This window comes from Epargyreus clarus, unplaced genomic scaffold (assembly GCF_041222505.1).
Source record: "Epargyreus clarus isolate Ecla_fem2 unplaced genomic scaffold, WU_Ecla_fem_2.2 ptg000002l, whole genome shotgun sequence".
NCBI lineage: Eukaryota > Metazoa > Arthropoda > Insecta > Lepidoptera > Hesperiidae > Epargyreus > Epargyreus clarus.
Window position 1 is genome coordinate 2,935,705 of NW_027332210.1, and position 11,956 is coordinate 2,947,660.

The window sequence follows — 11,956 nt, forward strand, 5'->3', positions numbered from 1 at the left end:
TAATTGTGATGATTAAATTTTGATTTAATTTATTTTGCTTTTGATTTTTTTCCTGCATTCGTGTATAGGATAGCACCACTCAGTCTGAGGGTGGTGTAGGTGATTAGTAATAATAATAATAATGCTTTATTGCCACACAAGATACAAAAAAAAAGATAACAAACTTAAATCTAATTTACATTTTGTTGTGAGCAAAGGAGGAGTCTCAGCTTGTGCTAGCACGGGTTACCTCGTGCAGCGCTGTTTTTCAGACTCTCCCTCTCCCTCAGGTGTTGTTTGGGGAGTTAGGGAGGGGATTAGGGGAATAAACCCGTTGCAAAATTGGTCATATACTTTGGTCTATGGTAATCACGCTTAATTAAGCAATACACAATATTTTACGAAATAACTGATATTTATTTGCAAAATAATAGCTGACTTTATTTTATTATACTTCTAAATGATGCGCCTATGTGGTTATTTCATGTATGATTTCAGATGACCATGAGCTCAAAAGGATCGATTGGAAACATTCACGGCATCATTCGCTTGAATTGCCAAATGCCAACTGAACCGAAATAAGTTTATTCAAGGTAAAATGAAAACTTTATAAGGCATTAAAATTATGTCGTGAACTAATGATAAATAAACGCGTTTTTTATTTGATTTAAGTATTGAGCTACGGTTTGTGATGATTTCAGAGTAGTTATGTTATTTTACTTTTTAAGACCAATAATATTAATTGTAATAATTGTAAAACTATGGGATTCGGCTCTATCTTTTGATAAACCGTTAAATAAACTAAACGTAAATAAAAATCAGTTTAATAGTTTAAAAAGATTTATTAAAACCTTATAATATTGTGTTCCTTATCTTATCATTAAAACTACTAAAGACTAATACTAAATACTTTCATAGAGAACAAAACTTACATCCATAGATTAGTAAAGATTACTCACTCCTAACAAGAAAATGTACCCAGTTTTGAGAATTGAAATAGTTGCGTAAAAAAGTTTTACCACGTTTCCGTGCTAAAATGTCCCTAACATATTTGAAATTATTATTATAAATTATTTAATTATCATGTAAATTACGCAGTATTAGTTATTTATTCGTAAATTTTCTCTAAAAAATAAAAATGTTTTTATTTGTCAAGAATTCAAAAAAAGAACTTACTATAATAAGCCATTTGCGGCTTCATTCAATTTCAAGGCGGCGAAGTATCTTTACTAATCTATGCTTATATCATAACTTTAAATAGACCATACCACAGTTCACACTGTGTTTTACACAAAAAGGTTTTTAGCAAGAAATATATTTCTTTTAATACATACATACATTTTTGTTAATCTATTGTATTTTGATAAGCATTGAAGTATAATTAACATGTTTTTATTTCTAATATACAATTAAATCATGTTCTTTCTGATTTTGACTTGCATCATTTCTTTTATTAACAAAATGAAATATACATCCCAACGATCAATTCTTCCATTTGATAGACTGAAACAGAAAAAAAACTTATATTTTCTTATATTACTAGCGTCTATGTCGGCTCATACGTGAAAAATTAAACTACATAATATTTTTTCAACCAAATTACAACTTTTATTATTCCCGCTCAAAATACAACTCAAACGTCAAGACGTTATCTTTTTATTACGCCAACATATACAATCGTACCAGCCAGTGACTATATAAGTAGGAACTTACTAATAAAAATTACACATCATGAAAATAACACAAAATTAATAATTAAAATAATACAATGTGCAATAAAATCATTTGAATAGATTTCTATCATATGTAAGTCAACTAAAGCCTTATTTATAAAGGTATTGCTTACCGGATCTCGGAGCGTGTTTTCGGCAAATATATGCTCTTCGGACTGCGGGCTTAGCGTTATCTTGTAATTGGTTAAGGCGGCGCGGTCTTTCTGTTTCGCTAAAGTCTCTATAACCACTGAGTGTATCTGTAATATGTAATATCAGTTATAAACTAATTGAATCGACACAAACGCCTCAAATTCAAGTATGTACTATAAGATATCTATGTGCTACAATGGCGGACTTCTCTATTCAGCGAATTCAGGTAATGAATTATCCTCACCCTCGCATTTTTAAATGACAGGGACGGAATGTAGCATTTAATGCTTAGTGGGCATTCACGAACGATAACATATATAGTTTTTTTTATAATAAAGGTATTGCAGAGGAGAGTGTAATCCGCCCTGTAAGTGACCACTGCCACTCATACTGCCAATCATCTGTAGTCAATCCTAGATAAGATTAGATTCCTACCTGAGGTTAGTCACAGATGCCCCGCTACCCCTGAGGACTAAGCTGGAACATTTCGGAAAAGTGTCTCCCTTACCACACCCTTCAAACCAGAACACAGAAATAGGTGTGGCGGTGGTGCCGCCGGAGTCGAACCACAAAGGGTTCTACCACCTTCAAAACTTACCATCAGGTGGACTGCATGCTCGTCAGCTACTAAAAAATAGTCTATTAAACAATCTCACCTTATACTTCTGTGCCAATCGCAATCTATCCTCAGTGCTAGCGACCTTATTGACACAGGTGGCTAATATCCGCTTGCCGGCTTGTAGCTCGCTCAACCGAGATAAGAGTATTTCTATTGGAATGTGGGATGACACTGTTGTACGGCCGAGCCAATCCTGTAATCATAGATATAGTAAATACTAATTTTGGGTAAAAATGAGAGATTTTGAGACGTTATACGTAAGTACTAATGAGAATTTTTTTTTTAATAATAATTTTAGTTAAAGTATGCTTTCTAGAGCGATGTTTTAAATTTTAAGAAAAAATACCAATTGTCTTCACAGTAATTGGTTGTTGAAGAAGTTTCAGTTCTACATTTAAGTCATCGTTACTAAAATATTATTTAAAAATAATTTAAATGTAAAGGCTTAAAATTGAATCTTTACTTATATTTTTACGTAATCTCTTATATCAAATCACAAACTTCATAAATCTCTAAGGCCCATTATAATAATCAATCTACCCACGTTTTGTTTACAATAGATTGAATATTGTCAATTGATCCTACTAGAAATTGTTAAATTCCAAACTTCTTACCTTTTTTAATTGATCGATTGATTAATCCAATTTTTGACTATCAAAGGTTGAATTTCGATCTTTGGTAGACAAAAATTGAATTAATAATATCCGGATTATTATTAAAGTCCAGCGTAAGAATAATATCAAGAGACTGTTAACTCAATATCACATTATTTGTCACATACCTTTTTAGTGAACAGAGATTCCACGATGTCCCATTTATTGGCTTTAGCGTGGACGTGTAGCACCACCCAGTCGTACTGAAGTGGTGTCACCTGAAATAAAGAAATAATAAACAAATTTTAAAATATTCAGCATATTATATGTGAAATTTCTGAACTGTCTACCTATTACGCGGATAAAAGCGGTTTCTTGTATGATGACCCACATTTATTGTCAATTTTTTTTTGTTGTTATAGCGGCCACCGTTACACACTGTAAAAATTTCAAGTGTCTATCTTTACGGTTCAAGAGATAGAGCCCTGTGACAGATGGACAGACGGACAGACAGCGGGGGCATAGTAATAGGGTTTAGTTTTTGAAGGTAACTATTTGTGGTTCGACTCTGGCGGCAACACTATTACATCTATTTCTGTCTTATTATATGTGCTCCGGTTTGAAGGGTATGGTAAGGGAGACATAATTTACTGCTTAGTCCGCTGAATAAGTGGCGCATTTGTGGTCGAACTCAGGTAGGAATATAATCCTATCCGTTTATGTTATTGAACCGTTTTCGACGTAGTTTTCACTGGAAACTAACCGATGTTATATAAGTACTAGCTGACCCGGTAAACGTTGTGTTGCCATATTAATAAAAAAATCTTAAGGGTGAACAAGCCTTATCACTTAGGGGTCAAGAAACTCGGTCTCTTGATCGAGGGGTCCGAGGTTCAAATCCCAGGCATCTCTAATTTTTCAAAGTTATGTGCGTATTACAAATTAATTATCACTTGCTTAAACGTTGAAGGAAAACATCGTGAGGAACACCTTCGTACCTGGGAAATCTTAAAAAAAAAAGATTTCAGTGGTATGTGAAGTCTACCAATACGCACTTGGCCAGCGCGGTGGACTATGGCCTAATCCTTCTCATTATGAGAGGAGACCCGTGCCCAGCAGCGGGGCAGTAATGGGTTGGCGATGATCTGATGTAACTTAAGGTAAATGTATAAATGAAATGAAATGAAATATATTTATTTTGTATAGGCCAACGGCGGCACTTACAAATTGTCAGTTACAATATTTTCTTAAACTACTACCGGATCGGAACGCGACCTTTACTGAGAAGATCCGGTAAGAAACTCAGTGGGTTTGTCTTTTTTAATTTTAAAAATAATTATTTTCTTTTTCATTTTTTTTAAATGCCATTATTTTTACATATAATATATATAGTAACCTGTTGCCGCTGGCACAGTGTCAAGGGCGACATGGCGTTGCCAGCGCCCTCTTGCCAGTGATGGGTGCAGCAATACGCCAGACATTGCAGGGCTGAACACTTGTTTAAATCTGGCTTATTCACACATTTCTGCCATTCTGGAAACGTAACAAAATGTTCTTAGACTGGTTTATGTTCAAAAGCCAAAGAAAAAGAGTTAAAACTAGCTACAGATTGTTGTAACTCTTTTATTTTTTAAGGGAGGCCAAAATAAAAAAAGCAATGCGTTAAATTACTATAAAAACTGTGGAAGCCTAGTCAATTGGAGTTTGACATCTTAATTTTAGTTAAGGCGTTGGGAACTTCCCAGGTTCGAATTCCAGACACTTACGTCCGATTTTTCGAAATAATGTGTGTACTAGAAATGATTTATTACTAGATTTAACAGTGAAGATAAACAAATAAAAAGGTGTCAAGGTTGTATGAAATTATAAACTGCGACTGGCTAGTATGTTGGCTACGGATTAAGCCTCTCTGACTGTGAAGATACAAGCTCATTTGATAACGATGATTCTAATTGCGTACTAATTTTTCCTTACTAGCTAACAATGATAATGTTTCACTCACACACACTCACACACTCACACACACACACACACACACACACACACACACACACACGCTTGGATTAAAACCCAGGAGATGCCCCACGGCTGACTATCCTCTTATCCCACCTAACACCACAGGGATTATAGGAGCGGCTGAAAAACAGCGCTACTCGAATCCCTGATTCTGAGACAGCAATGCTGAGCCGAATTCCTTTTGTCATATTAATATTACTGTAAAATGTACATTTATTCTTTGTGTAAACTGTGTTATTATGGCAATAAACGTTTATTATTATTATTTTTTTGTAATAAAACTTCACAAAACTGAAAACTAAAAATTTATTATAGTTTCAGCATAGTTTTGTAATTAGGATAATAGTTTAAAAAATCATCACCGAGCAATTTAACATAATCAGCTACCATCTTCGCCTGATGAGTATCTACCCCGGGTTGATTAAAGTGGTTCGCCAGCAAATTGTTCAGTTTCTTGAGTAATACATCCGTGTTGCCAGCCTGACTCTTCACTAGATGCTGGTATTGGTACATCTGGAATACAGGTGGAAATCTCAGGTCAAGAAAATATAGTAGGGCTAATAAAGGTGGTGGAATCCTTTCTGGTTTGACTTGGGGTGACCGCCACATCTATTTGTTATAACAGCAGTGTTAAGCGCTGCTGTGTTCTGGTTTGAAGGGTGTGGTAAGGGAGACATGCTTTTCCGACGTGTTCCAGCTTAGTCCTCAGGGCTAACGGCGCATCTGTGGTCAACTTCGGGCAGGAATCTGGTTTTGTCTGGGGTTGATTGTAGATATCCATGAGCGGCAGTAACTACTTAACCGATTCAATGCGGCGGCCTTTGGACAAACTTTAACGCCTGGCGGCGAACAAATATTTCGTGGCACCACTATGGTGCCCAACACCAGGGACTTTGATGGCACCGTTAAGGTGCCCTCCGCCATGAATTGTAACTTATCGTTTTTTTTTGCTTTTTCCATGTTCTGTAAGTTTAGTAGCCACCCAAAAGCGAAAGTGAATGGTTTAACAGTTCGATTAGTGTTTACAAAACTGACTATCTACGTGTAATAACGGAAATGGAAGGTAAGTGTCTTATTTCTATCAGGTGTTGTAAACATTTTTGTAAGTTTTTGATGAATTGATTGTTTTAGTTTTACTATAGAATTAAATATGAACATTCGAGACGTGGAGAGCGCTATGATAGTTCTTTTCTGATGTTTTGTTTAGAATAAAAATTCAAATTATTAATGGATAGGTTTCTAATAGAATATCGAAATTGATTGCGCTATTTATTCAGACAAAGATAAACACCAAAGTACGAATATTTTAATCCAGTTTCTATTGGCTTACTATTAACGAAAAGCAGGTACTATTATAGTAATACAATCACAATAATTTGCAAAATAATATATTTTTTAAAGGTTTACAATCCCTGAAGTATGTGAAATCACGTGATCTGGTGAAACTGACATTCTAGCAAGGTACTACGTGATAAATAAATAAAGACACTTTTGTTTTCAGAACAACTTTGATGAACATCAATTTATCCGAGCACCGGCACCTCTCGGGTGCCACCCGCCATATACAAAAGAAATGGCATGGCACAACTGTTGTGCAATTCGCACGGAATCGGTTAACAACAGGTGGATGCATGCTCGTCTGCTACTTCCATATATGCTAAATATTTGAAGTAAATGTATAAAAAAGCAATTTTTTTGTATATGAATATACAAAAAAATACATATAAAGGTTTTGTTAATGTACTTACTGCTGCCTCCGGGCTTCGTCCTAGCATCCTGCAACAATAAATTCATTTCATTTATATGACCATAAATATGACCTGATTTTTATTTTGATATTCTGACCTTTTATATGATTAATTATTTCCATTACATAAATTTCCCACTTCATTCCTATGGCTCTGGCATACTATGATATAAATAACTAGCTGACCCGGCAAACGTTGTGTTGCCATATAAATTAAAAAATGTTAAGGGTGAACAACCCTTATCACTTAGGCGTATGAAAAATAGATAGTAGCCGATTCTCAGACCTACGGAATATAAAATTTTGTGAAAATCGGTAAAGCCGTTTTGGAGGACAGTAACGACCATTGTGACACGAGAATTTTATATATAAGATCAAGATTTCTTTGTTTATCAGTATCACAAGTGTAAGGTGAAAAAGTCTTACTATTCTTGAGTTTTATGAACATAAAAATACAATTGATTTTACATTGTTAATTATAATTTATATAATATGATTATAATACAGTTTAAATATTCTTTTATCACAAAATTTTACCAAGTGCAGTGTCATATTTTAAAAGCATTGATTTAACTTGTAATCTATGTATGTAATTATAGCAAGCTAAATTTCACCCACCTTCTGGTATATGATTGAGCCTAATTCTATAATTATTAAACCTTTATCAAAGACATTTTACTTACGTAAGCAAGTCGGTTAGTTCGGTGACTTTCCCCTCACTTTGCAGAAAGCTGATGTAGTGGTTAAGGGCTAAGGGTCTGGACGAGAGCAGCTCGTACACCAGGTTCTTTTTAAGGGACTGTATTAGGTAAAGCACCACCTAGAAATAGTTTAAGTGTAAGTAATTAATACTTCAAATATATTTATAAGAGAGGAGTTGAATTAAACTATTGTTTAAGATAGGCTAAAATAAAATTTTATTTTTTTAATAAGAATAAGAATAAGATATTATAAAGTTCTACTATTCAAAGGTAGCACGGTCACACCTATTCCTATGATTGGCTTTAGGTAAAACTGGTTCTATGCTGAGTTACAGACATCCACAGATGGCACAGTGTACACTTACTGGTGGATCCTAAGCTTGTTTGCTATCAGAGAACTAAGTTGGAACACATTGGGATTGTATGTTACCCTTACCACAACCCTTCAAACCAGAACACTGCAACCCTTTACACTGGTGTTATCCCTACAGTGTGGGGGTGTTGTCTTAGTCAAATTGCTAAGGGTTCTACCACCATCAAAACCCTCATCTCAATACCCTCTGAGTGCCTTAAATCACTTTTTCTTAAATACAACATATTAACACAACTTACTAACAGTCAGTATAGCATTCCCGTCACCAATGCCAATGGCTCCATCCAGCAGTTCAGTCTTACACCTCATGCTGCGGTGAGAGTGTAGTGAGCAACTCCGACCCAGCACCAGCCTCTTCAAAGACACTGCTACCGTTTGTTCAGGCTCTTGTTTCGCAGTGGTAGGATACTTTCCCGATTGGGCAAGGACAACTGGAATAAATTAGTCTTTTTTTGTGAGATGTAATTAGCAAACGTTTACAACCTACAGACTACATGATTACATTTTGCTGAAACAAAACAAAAATGCTGAAATAGGTTTTTTTTGTATATATAAAGTACCAAGGGAGTATTACGGTACTTTATATTAATTACAATCTAGCCTAATTTAAGACTAATGAGTAATTCTACGCTAACTTAAACTGCTAAATATTGTGTAGTTGTATGTTGTGTGGAGTCCTCTGACACTGCACTTCTTTGTCTTATCAAATAAGGGAGTAGACACATTGTTCTTGTGTTCTATAATCTTCAATTATCACTATTTCACTAACACATTTTCCAAAAATGCTGAAATAGGTGTTTTATTCTTTTGGAAAGGAAATAGTTTCACAGATTTTGTTTCCAAATCAGTGAACTTTAAATTAGACTTTCAACCCCTATTTGGTACGCTAAGTTACTTGTAAGTTGTCTAAATATATGAAGTGACTCGCCACCTGATATATTAATCTTTAAGTTAATTTGTCAAGCCATTTGGGCTTCAGGGCATGCCAAAGAACCAGATATGCATACATAGGTACTTAAAAAACTAAACCCTTAGCAGTCAAATAAAAAACCTTAACAGAATTTACTTACTCAACTCCAAAACCTTAGGAGACACAAGGCTAGCTAACGGCACTGTAGCAGCTCTGATGCTACTTGTGTTAACATTGCTAAACACACTCTCCTCTGTCTGTCCGGTGTACGGCTTTTGGCTTATTGCTAGGATTTCTTGTGGTGATAACTGAAATAAAGTGGTCTACTTTCAGAATTTGGTTTGTGATGAAAGAAAGAAATTAATGTTTACTCTATAATAAGTAGTACAGTATAACATAATGTGAAATTATAGGTCTCTAAAGGTAGTAGAACTCTCTGTGGTTCGACTCCGGCGACACCACTGCCACAGGTAGTAGAACTCTCTATGGTTCGACTCCCGCGACACCACTGCCACACCTATTTTTTCCCAATAACAGCAGTGTTAAGCGCAGCTGTGTCGTAAGAGACATACTTATCCAAGGCATTCTTGTTGAGTCCTGAAGAAGCGGCGCATCTGTGACCAACCTCAGGTAGGACTAGTAATCTTATCTGGAATGTTTTTTAACTGTTTTGTTTTATTTTATGTTCATTATAATTATAAATAATTTATATTTACCACATCATCATCAAAACTAAACGCTCTGGCCTTCGTTTCGCTTGTGTTCCAGTAATCATCGTCGTCCATTGATAATTACAAACCTTGTATGGAAATAACTCTGTAATTTTAACAGTTATTTAAAATTATTTTCAGAGAATAACAAACGTTACAAATACTCAACTGTCAATATTATCATCTGTCTCACTTTGATAGATAATCAAAATGTTGCCTACTTGATGAACAGTTGAACACAGAGTAAAAATTTTAACTCTAACTTTAAAAATAATTACCAGCAACGAAAACTTCAAGTTTAATTATTCTCAAGATCAATAAAACAATAAATTAGCAAACGTATGGTAGTACAATAGAAAGAGTTCGGGGTAAAAACAAAGGTTATGGTCTCTTAAATGTGTAATACTAAAAAGGTTGTCTTCTTTAAAATTTTATCGTCCCTTAAATCGATTACCCGAACGGCACGCAACATGTCTGCTTCGCTTTATAGGAGCCTGAATCTTTAATAATAATTTTTGCAAAATCGTGTTTACCTTTTGGGTACGGAACCCTAAAAATAATAAGTACCTAAAGATTTAAAAAAAAATGTCGTTGTTTACTTAACGTATCGTTTTCGTTTACGTAATTCAAATGAAATATTGCTAGCATACGTAGGTACAAAATGAAATGGTCACCAATTAGCTCAATTAAGTGACATGCGATTTTAAATTTGCTTTGTAATGTTTTATTTATAAACATCTAGGTATTATTTCCACATCAACAGCTATTTTGACAACATCCCTATAATTTATATGAAAACGTGATGTGACCCCTACAGGTTTTTTTCTTGTAACTGGGTCGTAATATGCACAAATACTAATTAAAACCACGTGTCATGAGACCTGTTACACATTTAAATGTCTCAAAATCGAGGTAATTTTAGCACTTTATAATAAATGGGACTATATCTATATTTCTGGTTCGGTTATTAACATTAATTTAATGTAATAAATTTACCTGGCATGTAATTAATGCAAAGGATAAAATAATTATTTCAATAATTTAAAAGTAATAGTTTGTCTAAGCATTGTACCAAATAGACAAATATATTTTGATGAGGTATTTTAATCGAAGGAAAGCTATGATGGTTATATTTTTTTATAGGAAATACGTTTGGATGGTTTTTAAAAGCTTACAATTTTCGAATCAACGTATTTTACGTTGATAAGTAAAATTGCAGAAATTTCTGTTCGAATTCGATTATAATTTGTGTATTACCCGCCCCATCTATCGTAGAATAATTGTACTAATCCAGAAATCTTCATGGTAATGTATCTACACACTCAAGAACTTTCTAAAGTTTTATGGCAATCGGATAAATGGTGTAATAATGCATAAAAGGACAAAGATACAGATAGGCGCACATAATTTATATATAAATTAATTTTATAAAACTACAAAGATTATATTAAACCAATCAAAGTTATTAATAGACACATTGAAACAATAATAATAAACTAATCATTTTCACGCAATCAATAAAAAGTCAAATTGAATTAGTGCGTTGGAGTATTTCTTTAAATAAATGCATAAATCACACAACGATAATGACTTGAAGTAAAAACTGCAAAGTATTCAAATCCACAAATACAGTAGGTACTGTATTATTATTTTGTAGGTTAATGACCTTTTTTGCAGTCCTTGCAAAATAATTCGATAATGAAGTTAGGGTCTTCCCACACTTATTACTATTAAGCGGTAAAATAGCTTTATGCCTTATGAGTGTGGTGTGGACGCGACATTAAACAATGCTTAAAGTAGGGCATATATTAGTAAAGATTACTCACTCCTAACAAGAAAATGTACCCAGTTTTGAGAATTGAAATACTTGCGTAAAAAAGTTTTGTCACGTCTCCGTGCTAAAATGTCCCTAAAATATTTGAAATTATTATTACATATTAATTATTTAATTATCATGTAAATTACGCAGTATTAATTATTTATTCGTAAATTTTCTCTAAAAATGTTTTTATTTGTCAAGAATTCAAAAAAAGAACTTACTATAATAAGCCATTTGCGGCTTCATTCAATTTCAAGGCGGCGAAGTATCTTTACTAATCTATGAAGTAGGGTTAAATAATCCTGAAGTAATTATGGCCAGTGATGATCTATTATGACGTTTTTACTGAATTTCCAAAAAGTTTTCAATTTATGTAAATTTCTAACATTCTATCATTGGATGGAAGTCCTCATCAAATCATTCAGCCTCTAAGATTAGGTAGCCCGTTCAAACAGTTTTGTCAACCATTTACTGTCTCACTGCTGTGCATGGGACTCCTTTCAGAGTGAGGGCAAATGCGGATTAAAAGACGTCACACAACCTTATTTTCTTTCTTAGGCATATTTTTTTCATTATAATTTTTGTTACGCACGTAGAAATTAATTATTATTTATTTGCTTTAAC

The 11,956-nt window shown here is 33.9% G+C and overlaps 1 protein-coding gene across 1 annotated transcript; it reads right to left on the reverse strand.

Annotated features, from left to right (window-relative positions):
• Positions 1-801: 801 nt before the first annotated feature.
• On the reverse strand, positions 802-9,709 carry Vps16B (Vacuolar protein sorting 16B). The gene is made up of 11 exons (XM_073077949.1): positions 9,520-9,709; positions 8,964-9,111; positions 8,137-8,324; positions 7,503-7,639; positions 6,821-6,848; positions 5,435-5,585; positions 4,453-4,589; positions 3,245-3,334; positions 2,501-2,656; positions 1,826-1,951; positions 802-1,482 (listed from the first exon to the last, which is right to left on the reverse strand). Exons 1-11 carry the CDS (start codon positions 9,586-9,588, stop codon positions 1,462-1,464), a joined length of 1,251 nt encoding a protein of 416 aa, XP_072934050.1. The 5' UTR covers positions 9,589-9,709; the 3' UTR covers positions 802-1,461.
• Positions 9,710-11,956: the final 2,247 nt, after the last annotated feature.

Excerpts from the sequence above, each read along its gene's own strand:
- Vps16B (XM_073077949.1), bottom strand. The coding sequence starts at position 9,588 with ATGGACGACGATGATTACTGGAACACAAGCGAAACGAAGGCCAGAGCG. Across the intron at positions 7,640-8,136 it reads ACGGGAATGCTATACTGACT|GTGGTGCTTTACCTAATACA; the intron begins GTTAGTAAGTTG and ends AACTATTTCTAG. Across the intron at positions 6,849-7,502 it reads GAACTAACCGACTTGCTTAC|GATGCTAGGACGAAGCCCGG; the intron begins GTAAGTAAAATG and ends TTATTGTTGCAG.